General features: G+C 30.5%; 2 protein-coding genes across 2 annotated transcripts; both read left to right on the top strand.

Moving 5' to 3' along the window:
- The first annotated feature begins 881 nt into the window (after positions 1-881).
- Positions 882-7,330, top strand: LOC132615989 (WAT1-related protein At1g25270-like). Its single transcript, XM_060330590.1, has 8 exons — positions 882-1,213; positions 2,923-2,985; positions 4,331-4,447; positions 5,000-5,255; positions 5,807-5,965; positions 6,087-6,238; positions 6,624-6,760; positions 7,055-7,330. Exons 1-8 carry the CDS (start codon positions 1,023-1,025, stop codon positions 7,102-7,104), a joined length of 1,125 nt encoding a protein of 374 aa, XP_060186573.1. The 5' UTR covers positions 882-1,022; the 3' UTR covers positions 7,105-7,330.
- An 8,139-nt stretch (positions 7,331-15,469) lies between these two features.
- Positions 15,470-16,917, top strand: LOC132615326 (uncharacterized). Its single transcript, XM_060329910.1, has 2 exons — positions 15,470-16,007; positions 16,101-16,917. The coding sequence occupies exons 1-2, from the start codon at positions 15,804-15,806 to the stop codon at positions 16,725-16,727; spliced, it is 831 nt and encodes a 276-aa protein (XP_060185893.1). The 5' UTR covers positions 15,470-15,803; the 3' UTR covers positions 16,728-16,917.
- Positions 16,918-17,550: the final 633 nt, after the last annotated feature.

The raw sequence follows: 17,550 nt of genomic DNA on the forward strand, positions 1-17,550 counted from the left end.
AGATCTCATGTGCCAACCGCCAAGCTTTTGAAAGGCACCCATAGAAGATACGGATCATACTGAAAATCGAGCTTTTAAGGGCTACCAACATACCCAATGTCTAAAAAGAAGTTGATGTCTTGTTTTTTCTTTCTTTTTGGACTTTTAATCAGTTAAAATTATACACACAATAAAATTAAAAAATACTAGTATTAGATTATTTAAAATCATCAGTATGCACTTGTTTGTATCAAACATAGATCGATAGTATATTTTGGAAAATCAGCGGCAATGGCATACCTAGTGCATTATTTATGGGTTCGTATATTCGGGTGAATCGGTGGCATACCTAGTGCATTAGTTGTGTGTTCGTCTAATTTTGTTCAGACCCTATATATGTGTTAATAAATCCACTATATTATAAAAATAAATTTTGAACTCAATAAATCAAATAAATTGTTATTGAATCCCCAAATGAAACCCATAAAATTCAAATTCAATGCACTTCAAAATTAAATATTTAATTATTTATTAACCTCGGGAACGGTGACATTTGCCGCCAGCAACGGCTAACTACTATCGGCCAAACCCGCCCTATCGTCAATCAGCTTAGACAACATGTGTATGGAAATATGGGAAATTAATAAAAATACTTTACCCCAAAAAAAGTGGGAAAATTCAGTATATTATTTATTTGAATATCACAAAAGTAAAGGCTTAAGAGAGGAACGGTACAAGGGGATGAAGTGGCCCTCCAACATGTTTTTGTATGCATAGTGAAAGGTCCCTTCGAAAAGACTAGCTATTCCACCACAAAGCTTTTTCAGAAGAAGCAGAAAAGTAGAATAAGACATGACTTGTCTACAAGATGGTGCATGCATGCAAGAAAAGTTGTAAATATTGTGCTGCATGAACACGCAATTTCGCTAATAAAAAGGGCCAAACAATAGCTCACTTGGTACTTAATTCTCTCCGCACCACAATACATATTGCATCTTAGTACTCCCAAAAATATACACAGCTCTTTTTCTATACTTTCTATCATGGAGAATTATACAGGTTTAGAAAGAGTGAAACATGTTGGAGCAATGACTTTGGCAGCAGTTTTGTTAGGAGGAAATATTGTATTGTCAAAAGTGGCAGCAGATGATGGAATGACCATGAGAGTTATGGTTGCTTATAGGTGGATCTTTGCTACTACCTTTCTTGGTCCCATTGCTATCGTTGCTGAATGGTAATTGATTAACTTGTTCATAATCTTCTTGCTTTCATCCAAGATTCTTGAGAATTTAGACTTTATTCACCCGTTTGGCCAAATTTTTGGGAAGTTAAAAGCGCATCTTATGTTAGAGAGTTGAGATTATTAACCAAGTTATTTAATGTAAGCATTTTTTATTAATAGAAATTGTTTTTCAGAAGCAAAAAAAAAAAAAAAGGATTCTTCGTCAGAAACGCTTTTGAAACCTTGGCCAAGCACAAAATGTTATTCTAAGATTGACAAAAATATTTTCTAAACTGATTAACCAAACACAAATTGCTACCCTTCAAATTAAAGGTACTCCACTTTTTTAAAAAACAATTCTGACAAAAAACAAATTTTAGAAATTTGATCGAACAGGCTATTGTGACATGCTATCTGATCTGATGAATTAATGTATACTACATTAATTGCTTATTGAGCAATAAACTTGTTCATCTGTAATGGGTGCGTATTTCTCATCCTTGAAATGTCTTTTATTTTATAACAATTTTAGTCATAATTAATTAACTGGGCATAGAGACAACTTTAAGTACGATATTAATCAATTTAAGAAAAGTTTCAAGGAAAGTAATATAATCTTTCTGTTGCACTCCATCTGACATTATTACTATTTGAAGAGTCAATGAGAATATTGCGTGATCACAAATTTTTTAAGAAATTTTGAATTATAGAGTATTTTAACTTTTGGTTTTTATTTTTAATATGATTTTTAAATATGTAAACTTACGAAAATGTCAGATTCTATATTTGTACTCATACATGATGGACAAAGATATTTAGTATTTATAATGGTGGGAGATAGAAATTACCAATAGAATAATAGTCGATCGAGGTGTCTCAAGATAATACGTACCACCCTCATCCAATAAAAAAACATCTAAATTCTTTTCGAAATAGAATAATATGACCATTTATCGTACTCGACCCTGCCCCATAGAATGGAACGGAGAGAATACATTTTTTGTTTTTTTTTTGTTTTTTGGTTGAAGGAGAGAATAGTTGTTAAAGAGAAACCAAAAAGAAGATTTTAAAACAATCTTTTCTAAGTAGAAAAAGTTTGCAAGTAGTGATACTTAACAGTATAAATAAAAACTTATGGGTATGTTCATCTACATGACTTGTTGAGAAAAGAATATTTCCCTATCTTTCTGAGTGTCGCTTTTGACCCCGCCAAGTCTATTATATGCACTTTTAATTATTGCTCCACCACATTATGTTTTGTGTCCTTTTTATTCTTATTTTCAATTTCAAAATACTTATCTCTGTCCCTTTTTATTGGTGATGAATGTATCTTTGACGACATAAGAATTCTTGGAAAAGTCAACGAGATACTCATACTCTATTTATCTGACTCTTTTAGTATATTATACGTATATGCTTCTGCTTTTAGTTTATTAAGCAGTAAGATTTTTAAAGAAAAATATACCTTGCTCAAATGGCACTTTTTCAATCAAAAGTTATTCCGATAAATTTGCATATTAAAGTGTTGGCATGTATTTTAAATTTCTTAAAAGAATTCTTATGATATTTCAAATCGAAAATACAACAAGATGCAAATATTTAGAAAATTGGTAGAGACAATAATCTATTCTTCTTCTTTAATGAAAGAGACATCATTATATTTGTGATTTTAAATACAAAATATTTGTTTGACAAGAATTAATTTTTAATTCCTTTTGTAGGAATAAGCGGCCGAAATTAACTTGGACTGTTATTCTGCAAGCATTTCTCTCTGGGCTACTAGGGTAAGTGATGCAACTCTTAACTTTCAACAAGCATGAAGATGCATATTTTAAATTATTAAGGCAGAAATTTGTATTAAAAGATAATAAAAGCTCGGGAGATATATAACCCATTCAAATATTGGGTCCAAATAAGTGACTCCGTAATTAATGAAAGGTCAAGCAACGGTACTTAGGGCTCGTTTGGCTAGAAAACAAGTTATCCAGGGATAGCTAATCCCGAGATTAGTTATTTCGGGATTGTTATTCCACCCTCAATGTGGGATAAAATAATACTATAATTCTGGGATAACTAATCCCGGGATTAGTTATCTCCGGATTTTATTCCAATCAAACGTGATATAAAACAGTACTAAATTTTTATCTCAGGACTATTTTTGTTTATCCATCGTACAACTGAGCCCTAAGCTGTAAATCGCATCAATAAAAAAATTGTTTTAAAATTTTGGCAAGAGGAGAATCTAAAACTAGAAAATGGGACTAAAATTACATAAAAAGAATAAAGATCAACTTAAAAAGGTGTTCAATCTATTTAGGTCGGATAAAATTAAATATATCTTGGAAAAAACGTTTATGTCGATTCCAATTCCCAAGAACATTGTCACTATTGCTAAGAATCTGCTTAAACTATCAAAAAAGAGAATGACTCAGTACGCGAATATTTAAGAGATGCAAATATTATTTTAAAACAATTATTACCATTTACCATATTATCCAATTGGTATTCGTTGTTAACTTTTTTTTGAAGCTTCCCTAAACAAACTTCAGAAAATACCCCTCTTGGATAGGCGTAATGCACAATATGGCAATGCTTTTGGTGTAATGCATATTAAGGAGTATATAATACATTATCAACTTTTGAACAAAAAAAATACTATTTTCTTTTCAAGATTCTTATCTCTCAGAACAAATTGAAAAGAAACGCCACTAATTAATGAAAGACAGCTACAATTGCATATCTAATTAGTAAGGATGAGTTGGTACTCTATATCTTAACACGTTTCCCCAAAAATATCTTCTATGGAAAACATTTTATGCAAATTAAAGTTCCTTTTTTTTTTTGATGAATTTCTGAACGTCTATTTACTGTGAAAAAGATGGATTTTTAGATAAAAGTAGAGTCAAAGGAAGGGTCAAGATTGTACTATAAAAATGGGAAGACCAAAGCAAGCCTGATTTGTAAACATTATATAATATAGTACTATGAGTATACGTTTTGAGTTTCTGCTACAATTGAGGAAACAATTTTAAGTTTCTTTTGCTGCACTATAATCTTGACAACTTTTCTTTTTTTGGTTACAAGAAGAGAGAGCTTATAAATTCATGTCATCTAATTGTGGTATTTCAGGGGTTCTCTGTTCTCGATTTTATTTTATACAAGTGTGATAATGACATCTGCAACATTTGCAACCGCAATTTACAATCTTATCCCAGCAATGACTTTTGTAATAGCAGTCCTCCTCAGGTAGATATATATATCCTTTATTCTTATGTTACTTTTTTGGTGTAAATCCTCAAGCTCAAAGGAGGAGGAAAAAAGAGCCTCCCTATTCATCAACTATGACCGTCAATGTACAAAATTACTTAAAGTCTAATGAAATATTTGATAAAACCTTTATGTGGTTTTTTTTTTTCTCATTTTGACTATCACCAGACTAGTATTTGTTTTTCATGAAAAAAAAAATTCTTTTCGAGAACTTCAATTATGTTGATCAACTTGCGCATACCATAAAGCTAAGGTGAAGCTAGAAGGAGGGAGAGGGTTCAATTGCATCCCTTCATCCAAGCATTACACTGTGCAAATTAAATAAAGTAAAAATAAAAATTTTAGATTACAAATAATTTGTTGAATTCCTGAACATAAGAGCAATTCTAGTATAGTGATGGAGGAGGTTCAAAAGTTACTAGGGTCATAAGTTCACACCCCAATTTCGATACTGAATATTTTTGTGAATCCTCTTATATAAATTTCTGATTATGTCATTGACGTAATCTTTTTTCCCCCCTTTCTTCATAGGTTCGAGAACTTATCATTTGATAAAGTAAGTGGGAAAGCTAAGGTAATGGGAACAATGATATGTGTTGGTGGAGCAATGGTATTGACATTATACAAAGGAGTAGAGGTTCACATGTGGCCTATCAAAATTGATTTGTTACATCATGCTAACGAAGCAACACATAAGAAAGTACTTGCTGAATCTGGCACTTTTGCTTTAGGAATTGTACTCGCCGTCACGTCTTGTGTTTGTTATTCACTATGGATAGTATTATTGGTAAGTAATTAAGTAGTATATATATACCTCATTTTTCACTTTTCTTTTTCTATTGTATTTATATTCGTAATCTTCTTCTTGTGGCATTTGCTAGCTTTATTGCATACATCGTTAAATCTGTTGATTAAAATATTTATCGAGAAATATTATGTATTGTTATATAAGATGCATGTGTGTTTGGTAAAATGTAGTCATTTTCCCAAAATATATTCAAGAAAATGACGTATTTTGTAGAAAATGTTTTTCGGTGCTTGGTTGTTTAATTAGAAATATTTTCCTAAAAAATTAACTATTAAAGATAGATAAATGTATACTGTTCTCATGAAACTTTTTGAGCTGTAATATAATGTTAAGAATTGAGATAATTATGAAAGAAAATAACCCCTCTGCATAATTAAGAGAATTCATTTTCTCCCTTTAGTAGAAAATGTTTTCCTCAGAAGTAAAAATCTTCCCTCCAAACACCAAAAGATGTGTAGTATGAATTTCTCTAGTATTTGCTTGCAATTCTGTTTCTTTGACTAATTATAGTCCTTTTGTTTGAATAATAGGCAAAGGTGAGTAAAAACTATCCATGCCACTACTCAAGCACAGCCTTAATGAGCGTAATGGGATCCATTCAGTCAGTCATTTTTGCATTATGCTTTGATAGAGAAGTTTCTCAATGGAAGCTTGGTTTGGACAGAAGATTATTTGTTGTTCTCTATCTTGTAAGTCAATGTTCATTAAATTGTCAATATGTATATAGAATTTTATGTATAGAAAAAATGTCGATGTTATTAGACAATTTAAGTGTACTATGATTGCTAATTATATTGTCTTTTTATGCAGGGAATTTTAGGATCTGGAATTGTGGTAATTTTGATGACATGGTGCTCTCAGAAAAGAGGGCCTCTATTTGTCTCTGTCTTCAACCCTTTAATACTTCTTTTCGTGGCATTAGCAAGTTCATTGTTGCTTGATGAGACCCTATATCTAGGAAGGTAATTTGTTTCAACATACTAGGGGCAGATTTTTAGACTAGTTGCATTAGGCGATTATACTTATATGTACTTGTTACTTGCAAAAACAATGGCCTTATTATATAAAACCGAAGATAACAGGAAAAAAGAAATCCATTTTATCGATAATCAATTTTCATTTTACTAAGTGAATTTTCAAACACCCGCCACCCCGCCCCCCTCCCTTCAGTATATAATAAGTATAAAATCAGTGCATAATGTATATACAAATTGTACAGCAGTTATACATTGATTATACGACTGACTATAATGTATATACAAATTGTACAGCGGTTATACATTGATTATACTACCATGAATTTTGTGATATATCTTCTTATTGGGCTAACTTGTTGGTGATGGACAGTATATTAGGTGGATTTCTTATAATAATGGGCTTATATGTGGTGCTATGGGGAAAAGGAAAAGACATGAAGGCGTCAAAACTTATTTTATCCAAGGGAGCCTCGCAGAAAAATGATTTAGAAGCTCCTGAAGACCAAGGTAACATTAACCCTATTAACTTTACTCATATTAAAGTTTTAGTTGAATACTTAAAACTTTTTCATGTAATGGAAACAATTTAATTGCATTCTTGTTTATCATCTCAAAGTATGAAGCCCGTAATGTCTTATAACAATAGTTGTAAAACATAACTTTCTAGCAACCAAGTAGTTAGTGAACTATGTCTTAGCTATTTGTTTATACATGAAAATCATATAATCAAATTCATTTTACTATTTTTCTCAACTTCTTGTTAATGAGTTACTAACATTATCTTTATTTAATTAATCATAGTGGGACAACTTACAGACTCTTCAACAATAAAGCAAGGCATGACTCAGTAGGAGTTTGAATGCGTTTATGAGCTATTGCTTCCAAAAAGTTGAGTGGCAACACCATGCAAATGAAGAAAAAAGTTCCAGATTTATCATTTGACATAAATCTGGAACTATCAAATAATTATATATATAGCTAGTAGCTACCTTCAATGATAATTGTTACATGTAAGGCTATACATAATGGCCGTTTGAAAATTGTATACATAATGATCATTGATAAATTGCCTTCCAACGTTATTGTGCAGTGATGTTGTACATTGTCAATCATTTTACAAGCAAAAGTTTGTGTCCAGAAACATTTGAAGTTTGACTACAAAGTTTAAACTTCAATAATTTTGCAAAATCATCAAAAGAAAATATTAGTAAACATCTATTCAAAATTCAGTTATTTTCAAAACTTCAAGTTCATTTCAATTTGACAATTATAAATTTCATTTTTATCCCGTGATATCAAAACCTATTTCTATCGTGCAGGTTTGGTTGGAACTAGTCCCTCAAATAAAATCTTTTCAACTCTCTATATATTTATTTTGATTTTCACCCCGCAACTTTGCTTTAAAAATCAAAGTCCCTCCTCAACTTTGAACAATAATCATTCTCCCCCCTTTATCCTAATTAACTTGTTTAAATTCCTATTTTAACATTATATTATCAACTTGTCTTTTTTTCTTTTATTTCTTTAAAATCATGATGATATTTTTATCTTCTTAATCTATGTAACAAATTTCCTATAAGAAAATAAATATTACTTTCAAGACGGAAAAAGGAAAGTAAGAAATTCTAATTGAGTATATAACTTACATCGTTCTATAATGAAATAAATTAGAACAATAAGATTTTTTTATTAATAATAATCAAAACTCTAATATTTGTATTTATACAAGTAAAAATAATAGGTAATAATAACTTTATAAATATGTTTCAATGCAAGTAATACAAATTAATTAATAAAAAGAGAGGTATATTCTATAACAAATTCCTAAAAGATTGTCTATTTATAATTAAACGAATTTTTAAATTATTATTTAAAAATTCTTCCATTAGTGACAATCAAAATTAAACTCGTATATATATTGACAATAGAGAATATGATATCAGTGAAACTTATATATATATGTGTGTGTATGTGTGTATATACACACACTTTATGGATTTAATTCTTTTTATTATAGAACGATATTAAGCTATATACTCAATCATAAATATATTAACTATCAATCATAAATACAGTTTTATGTAAGTTCATATTATAAGTAGAATTATCCTTTTAGAATTCATAACAAAATCTAATGTGTTGTAAATATCTCAAGTAGTGGATGTACATTAACTATCTTGTGCTCATCTTGGAATTCATACGTGTAAGTTTTATGAGTTTACTTGGTGACTAATCCTTTGTATGTTGCTCCTATAAATAGGAAGCACACATGCAATGTTGAGCAGTGAAGTAATATTAATACAAAGCAATAGTTACGTACTGCCTTACCTATTTCATCATTTAGTACCTTTTGTACTTTATGAATTAAGTTAGTCTTTATTTTATATCATAATGTTACTTTTATGATTGATATTTAGGTAATATATATATATATATATATATATATATTATATAAAAAGGTATTACATAGATGAGGGATTAAAAATGTCAAGGGTAAAATAGACACTGCATAGGATAAAGTGGGGAGAATGACTATTGTTCATAGTTGAGGGAGGAGTTTGATTTTTAATGTAAAATTGAGGGATGAAAATGATTTTCACCCTTTTTATTTTTTTAGACAAAGAGATTTTTCTTAACTCATGCAATCGTCAAATGCGACTTAATGAGGAGGTTTTTTTTTTTTTTTTTTCCCAAATAATCCTCATATATCTTTTACTAGTAGATAAAAAAGCACCCAATACGTATACTTCTATGAAATTTCCGAAAGAGCTGGTTATGGTTTTTTATACTGGTAGACCCTTGCAACTCTTACCCTCTTCTAAGAATGAGTATAATCAAGATTAAAATAAATCAGCTAAAGCCAAAAAACATTAATTTTATTTTAGTAATCTGGTTGGATATTTTTAGAAAACAAATTGTCTGGTTTTAGTTAGTTTGGGTCAGTTCACATTTGAGCTGGATAAAACAAAAGGAAAGAATTAAAAAATCAACTTTTTTATCAATTAAGAAAATTTAAATGCCTAGACTCGTATCAAATATAGCCCCCACCATGTACAATTAGCTAGGGATTAATTAAAGAAATTTTTATATTTTACAGCAGCCCACCAAATAGCAAATGTATACTTTCTGTATATAACACATCTTATACATAATTAGTATATTATTTATATATATTTAGCTAGTGAGTGTAATTATTTTGGTCGATAACCAAATTTGTTAAATAAGAACATTTTTTTTGCGTGGATTTCCCTCCTTCTGGGGTGGTCTTTAATTTTTGCTCTTTGTCAAATACTCCGAGGTTCTGGGTTAGAACCCCAGCTCAATTTAAAAAAAAAAAAAAAAAAAAAAAAAAAAAAAAAAAAAAAAAAAAGAAGAGGAATTTCGCAAGGCAGAGGTTTGGATTTGCCAAATTTTATCTTCAAAACTCTGCCTTAAGGTAGAATTCAACCTTCTACCTTAAGCCTTCAAAACTATGCCTTAAGGTAGAGTATCGGAATCATGCAAAACTCTACCTTGCTATTTTAAAAAAAAAAAAATTATTGAACGAGGGGTCGAACTAGAAACGAAGGAGTTCTAGCGAAGGACAAAAATTAAAAACCACCAATTTTTAATGGATAAAAATTAAAGACCACCCCAAAAGAAGACCATTCCTGCGAATTGCCCAAAGAAGAAAACTGTTAAACTGAAATAAGCACAGAATGTTCTCAGCCCAGACCCAAAGCCCACTGTGGTCTCAGTAGCCGTCCAGATCTGCTATCCATTAATATATCCATTATCCTAAAAACGCACCGGTCTTTAATTTTGCTTTTCATATAGGGAAAACTACACACACACACATACATATACTAGTTCCATGAGGCCCGGGCTTAAGCTCATGATAAAAAGATAATAATTTTAATTAAAGAAATATAATGGTACATTAGTTATATGTTGTTGATAAGTCTTTGTAATTATTAAAGTTTCTTGGTCACATAATTGAATATTCTTTAAAGAAAAAATATTTGTGAGGAATAAAGTTTAGAAGGAGAATTAGCAAATACAAAGGAATACAAAATTCAATATTACTTTATGATTTAAAATATTTAAAATAATTACGACTCAGTGAGGATCATAAATTGGAAAACATAAGCTTAGTTTTAAATGAAATTAAGTGAAAATAAATTTGTTAAAATGAACCTGGATATTAATTAATTTAATTCTTCATATATATATATATATATATATATGCTTTAAATTCATTCTTGGTTAACCAAACAATAAATATTCAAATAATAATAATAATAATAATCCATCTTGACTGATAATACTACCTTCATTTTCAACGCTATATGATAACAATTAATTACTTTTACTTTTAGAATTAGTAATCTCAAAGGCAATCAACAAAATTATTCACGAAATCTTTTATGTAGTTTAGATAATTAAGTTAGGACAACATAAGCAATTACATGAGAGTCATACTCATTCAACACGAATAAAATATGACATCATACAATCATAAAAAATTGAAGATAATTTTGACATCCAAAATAATAATTGAAATATATGTTTTTTTTTTTTTGTAAATTTATATGTCATGTACATGATAGTGATTTCAGAGTACTTTGGACCAATAATTTTTTGTTTTATTTTAACCCATAAAAGAGTAGGTTTTGCTTTTCTTAAAAAAAATGTATAAAGTAAAGACGCATCGAGAAATTAGTGGTATATAATATACCAAAAATCAATAAATCTATCTTAATTTGATAAAATAAATAAATGAATTTTTTTATTACTTTTTTAATATAAGGGGCAAGTAAAAAAAAAAGAGTAATTTAATACTTCCTCCGGTTCACAATAAGAGCGTTAGCACACTCCTTAAGAAAATACTAACTCTTTGTATTTTTTTTTAGATATTTTGACTAAACTATTCTTAATTAAAGACCTAACTAATATAGTTTCTTGATTACAAATTCACTTATCTAAATAGAGGCAAATTTGTAATAATTAATTTCTTCTTAATTCTGTAAGTAAGTACTTATTTTGAACCAAAACAAAAAAAGTTAAAGCGACCACTTATTATTAATCGGAGGGAGTAAGGAATAGGAAGAAATCCACAAATTATTGCTTTAGTGTCAAACAATGCACCATTACAAAGGCCAAAGTGAAAATTGGCTGAGGAAAAGGAATGAGGGCAACAGGTGCCACGTGTAAGAGCTCAATAGGACAAACATGAATGTGAGGACGACAAAATGTTTTCATCCGTGCTTATATAAAGTAGTAATATATATATATATATATATATATATATATATATATATATATATATATATATATATATATATATATATATTAAGGAGAAATATTTACGAAACGTGACGATAGTTTTTATTATTTATAAAACATAATGATATATTACGAAACATGACGGATTTTCATATATTTTTTATTTATTTTTCCAGAAAATATTTTTTTTAAAATTTTTTAAATTTTTTTTAATTTTTTAAAAATATTTTATTTTTTAAAAAAAATAATTTTTAAATATTTTTTAAATATATATATATATATATATATATTTGCTTAAAGGCTTAAAAAATTACCTCAATTTTTTGTGTATGAAAGCTCTATGAAATGTGTATATGTGAGCTAAATTTTTAATATATTTTTCATACATAAAATTGTGAGCGAAAACCTTAAGCCTTGAATATTGTATGAAAGTTGTTACAATATTGTTGTAGTTGTATTAATTTTCCAGAAACCTAATATAAACTTTATATACGAAAAATGTGAATGAAATTCTAAGTCTTGAGCGAGATATACACATTCATACCATTCTCATGCATAAAATTTTGAGCGTAATGTTTAAGCCTTGATCGAGATATACACATTTCATACGTTCTTCATGCACAAAATTTGAGCGACTCTTTAAGCCTTGAGCAAGATATACACATTTCATACACACAAATTTGAGCAATTATTTTAAGTCTTGAATGTTGTATCAAAGTTGTATAAAATATTGTTGTAGTTGTATTAATTTTACAGAAATCTAACATGAACTTTATATACCAAAATATGAGCAAAATTTTAAGACTTGAGCGAGATACAAATTTCATACTGTTTTCATACACATAATTTTGAGCGGATTTTTTAAGCCTTGAATGAGATATACACATTTCATATATTTTTCATACACTAAATTTTGAGCAAACTTTTTAAGCCTTGAGCGAGATATATATATTTTATACAACTTTCATACATAAATTTTCGAGTGAAAAAAATATTTTAATTTTTTTTTAAATTAAAAAATATTTTTTTTTAAATTAAAAAAAATAAAAAAAATTAAAAAATAAATAAAAACAAAAAAATATTTTTTTAAAAAAATAAAAAATAATTTTTTAAAAAAATAAAAAGTATTTTTAAAATATATATATATATATATATATATATATATAGAGAGAGAGAGAGAGAGAGAGAGAGAGAGAGAGAGAGAGAGAGAGATAGGGTTTGTAATGTTATGTTTTGTAAATATAAAACTATCGTCACGTTTCGTAAATATTTCTCCTTAAGATGTATATATACGTAGTTGACCCTTTCATATATGGGGTCTTTAATTTTTGTCTCTACTACTCGTTTAAAGAAAATACTCAAACCTGCTTCACTCGGCATAAGTTCTGTAAAATTTATCTTCGGAAATTGAACTTTTGCTTCCCTCGGCATAAGTTCTATAAGAATTAAGTTCGCTCGGCATAAGTCATGTTTTTGTGAAGTTTGAAAGTTTTGTTGTGTCCGGCATAACTTGTGTGATATAATCTAACTATACCAAGCAAAATCTAAAGTTACGCCGCGCAAAAAGTGCTGATGGGCAAAAATTAAAGACCACCCTAAAATAGGGGCATTTGTGGAATGAATCTTATGGAATTCTTAATCGTTTTACCGGCAATCTCAAAAATCAGCCTTCAATTTTTTATTTTATTTTTTGACAAAACTGTTATTACTGGTTTGGGACATTATTATTCTCCTACTTCAATTTGGTTTTTTGTTGCCAAATTTTGTGTGAAGTTGCCTGATATTGGTGTCAGTTGAATATTTTTAAAATGTTAGTATAGGTTAGCTGGTGGCAACCAACTAAGATGGCCCTCAAATGTTTTCATCACATGCTATGCTGGGCCGCCTCAACGGATCAAGCTCATATTAACAGCTCTAGAGCCCGTTTGGATGGGCTTATAAGTTGGTTTGACCAATTTATAAGCCCTTTTTAGCTTATTTTAGTGTTTGGGTACAAACTTAAAGTGCTTAAAATAAGCCACAAAGTGCTTAAAGTCAGTCATTTATGAGAAGTTGGGATTCCTAACTTTTTTTTTGGGGGGGGGGGGGGGGGGGGGGGGGCTTAAAAGCCATTTCCGTTCACCAAAAAAATTACTTTTGTATCCCTTATATTTTATTCTAATTCCCACACTACCCTCTCACCTAAAGCCCTAAAAGTGACGATCTCTTCCTCTTTTCATCATCTTCTACAAACAACGCAGTCTCTCATCAAAGCCCTAAAAATATAATTTTTTTCCTCTTTCAGTCATCTTCTACGCAATCCTCTTGCTTTCACTGCAGCTTTTCATCTGGGTAAGTTTTTCTCCATTATTCTCTTGCAAGTTTAGTCGAAATTTTTGTGAGTGATGGAGTTATCAAAAGGAATTAGTAATAGATTTTTACTCTATTTGGTGTCTGCAGTTTTACATGTTCTAGTCTCAGGCTTGCTTAATTTTGTAAAACTAATTTTGACAAGTATTTGTTAATATTCAGAGCAATAACTATTCAGAGCATTATTGCCCCCTGCCCGCCCACCCAGTTTGAAGCTATAGAATTTATCAATATCCTTATTAAGTTCTTCAGATTTCAGTCGAATTTCGGGTTCTTATTTCTTTAGCTTTTTTTTTTTTTTTTTGTTCTCAATGATCTTCAATGTTATGAGGGAAAATCCATAAAATAGAAGTGAAGAAACCTATTTGATTTTAAGAAAATTAATTATTAAGAGTTCAAAATATATAAGAGTAATAAATGATGCTTAAGGCTTCCTTATTTTTCTTATATATTACTTTTCGTGTAGTATTCGATTCTCCTTCAGATTTATGTGCTCTTATCTTTCGCTCTCGTGGTTGTAGTATTTGTTTGATTCCTATAAGTCGGGGCAAGAGTGGGCTGGTTCGCTTCGTGTTTGAGGTATGTTATCACTTCTTAACTTCATAAAAGAGCTCTTAAAGACTATTTAGTATGTTTATCGTATAGAACTCACGGGATGGTGATTGGAAACCGTGAGTCCGCGTTATTGAATTAGTTGTGGCTGTTGTTGTCATTTAAACTTATTTCTCTAACTCTTGTTGTATACCTTTGTCGGCCTTTCTACTATTATTGTTGTCATCTCATATTTACTCTGATATGTATGTGTTGTTCGACTATCATGGTCTAGCAAAAGCAACATGTTTCATAAGAAAGTATGAAATACTAGCTTTAACTTTATTCCTTCATTTAAAATTTTGTAAGATGGATTAGGTTGATATTACATGGATGATGAAAGAGATAGAGAAATGGGTTAAAACCTGTTAGAAGTCAAAGGGGAAGAACTGGACTGGTAGGTTGATAGGTTAGTTGCTAATTTGAATTTGTAACTTTGCACGCAACGAATAAGGTCTTTTCATTTTTTTTTTCAAACATATAAACAGATCGTAATTTTTGTTTTCCAGAAAGAAAAAACCAACATTGCTCCATTATTAACTCCACGTGATTCAAGTGGAGATGAAAATGCTTACCACTTAATCATCTTTAGTCAATAGATTAGGAACTTGGACAGAGCAAATAAAGACTTTGATTTTAAGTAAAAAGATGAGATGGTGAAAGATGATATGGTAGGTTGGGTTTGGTTAGTGAGGTTGCACGCCATACTTCTTTAAAATATTAGTGTCATATCACGTGAGATTGGGCTTCACCTTGGTTACCGAAAATTTAATATAATATTTTTTTATATCAATATATAATATAAATTTGGCTGCTGCTGCTGCTGGCTGGTGCTGGTGCTGGCTACTGGCTGCAGTTGCGGGCTGCTGCTGCTGCTGCTGGTGGCTGTTGCTGCAGCTGCTGGCTGCTGGCTGCTGGCTGTTGCTGCAGCTGCTGGCTGCTGGTTGCTGCTGTTGCTGGCTGGTTCCTTTATTGGCCAACTTGAAGTTGTATTTAGAAACACTTAAATTTTTGTATCCACTTTTTCTCCACTCTCGGTACATTCAAATAATCAAATATTTTTTATGCTTCCACTTCTTCTTTATTATCTCTCTATTTTGGTATGTGTACAAAAAGCTGTGACTAGGGAATTGTGGCTGTGTGTTTAGTTATTGGGCTGCCAACATTATGATGTTGCAGAGTTCATGAACGTTTATTTCTCCTTTCTCCAGATTGTTTACATTCAATCATGCCGGAAACTAGTAAAGCACGAAGTAACGCTAAGTGGGATGATGATGCCAACATTAAATTATAGATTTGTGTGAAAATGAGATTAGACAAGGACGTAGACCACACACTCATTTAAATGGATGGAATAATGTTGTTGAAGAATTCAATAGAGCCACGGGAAGAAACTATGATAAAAAAACAAATGAAAAATCATTGGGATAACATGAAAAAAGATTGGATTCTTTTTAAGAAGTTGATGAGAGGGGAGACAGGTTTAGGATGGGATGCCACGAAAAATACAATTATGGCAGATGATGATTGGTGGGAGCGAAAAATTAAGGTACATCTCTCACATTTTTCTATATGTCTTTCTTTTTTCTTTCATTGCTAAATTTCTTGGTTAGTTAAAGTAGTTTTGAATTTTTTGTTACAGGAGGATGATCGATACAATAAGTTTAGGAAAATAGATCTTTCACTTATATGGTATCGCTATGATGCATTGTTTTCTGATATTGTTGCTACTGGAGAAAGAGCACGTGCAGCGAATCAAGAACAAATGTCTAGCATTGGAGTAGATCTTGATGAAGAAGGAACAAATAATATTGGTGGCTACAACAAAGAACACTTTATCAATCCTAGTGATGAAGGGAATGATGAAAGTGATGATATACAGAATGTGGATTCTATTATGTTTCCTAAGCCGTCACTTAAAAGACGAGGTTCAATTGATGATATTGGCACTAGCACTCAAGTCAAAAAAAAAAAAAAGGCAAAATCTGGTGCGGCATCAATGAGAGAGGATATACACTCTCTAGTGGAGTTTATGTCTAGTAAAAGCACTGTTACATCCCCTTCGGTAGATGATCCCGTCATCGATAATTGTATGAATATGTTGGTAAATTTTTCTGATATTCCTGCTGGGAGTGGAAAGTACAACTATGTTTGCAACATGTTTCTTAAGAAGGATGTACATCAACTGTTTCTTAAGATGGAAACTGATGAAGCTTGGAAATCTTGGTTGGAGTATAACTATCAGTTACACCTTGAGAAAATGGGCTGATTGCGTTGCTATGGTTAAAAGTTTTTATTATTTAATGTTCGAACATTATGGTTGTGCGTGTAAACTTTACTTATTGCTTCTTGTTTAGACATTGCGGTTGTATCCCTAAATCTTATGGTTGTACGTGTAAACTTTATGTATTGTTAATGTTGTGTTGGCGTTGTGATTGTATCCTTAGACCTTATGGTTATTGTTGTTGTGTTGGCTTTAATGAACGTGGGAACTTTATGTATTGCTGTGGTTGTTTTTCTTTGATGGAATAGTAATTTGAGATTTACAATGTGATTTTCCGAAGATAGATATGAGTGTATTGAAACAATGGAGTTTCTAAAAACTCTTGAAATTGGGTTCTTGGAAAAACTTTCATTCTTTACTAATTGGAGTCATTTCCATTTTCAGTTAAATGGAGAGTTGGGATATTAGCAATGTGGTATCTCCTCATTTAAGTGATTTGTTAGATGACGAAGATCAAGAACTAGAAGAGATTCGGAGAGAGCAAGATGAGAAGGAGCGGATGGCTTTATGTCATATAACAGGTAAATACATTTTGATGTATTGTGAAAAATACCTATGCAAAGAACCTTGTCGTACATCAATGCGCTCTGGAAATGAGTTTATTCAAGAGATATTACGAGGAAATGAGACTCATTGTTATGAAAATTTCCGAATGAAGAAGGCGGTGTTCATTGATCTATCCAATGACCTAACTGATAAATATGGGCTTTGTCACGACCCAGCCCCGTGGGCCGCAACTGGTGCCCTATTTGGACACCCAAACAGACTTACGTACCAGATCGACATATCAAAATTTCATTCAAACTGA

This window comes from Lycium barbarum, chromosome 10 (genome assembly GCF_019175385.1).
Source record: "Lycium barbarum isolate Lr01 chromosome 10, ASM1917538v2, whole genome shotgun sequence".
Taxonomy (NCBI): Eukaryota; Viridiplantae; Streptophyta; class Magnoliopsida; order Solanales; family Solanaceae; genus Lycium; species Lycium barbarum.

Bases quoted from the DNA above. Each gene is read 5' to 3' on its own strand.
- LOC132615989 (XM_060330590.1), top strand. From the start codon at position 1,023: ATGGAGAATTATACAGGTTTAGAAAGAGTGAAACATGTTGGAGCAATG. The intron at 6,239-6,623 runs GTAATTTGTTTC...GGTGATGGACAG, and splicing joins GAGACCCTATATCTAGGAAG to TATATTAGGTGGATTTCTTA. The intron at 6,761-7,054 runs GTAACATTAACC...AATTAATCATAG, and splicing joins AGAAGCTCCTGAAGACCAAG to TGGGACAACTTACAGACTCT.
- LOC132615326 (XM_060329910.1), top strand. From the start codon at position 15,804: ATGGATGGAATAATGTTGTTGAAGAATTCAATAGAGCCACGGGAAGAA. The intron at 16,008-16,100 runs GTACATCTCTCA...TTTTTGTTACAG, and splicing joins GGTGGGAGCGAAAAATTAAG to GAGGATGATCGATACAATAA.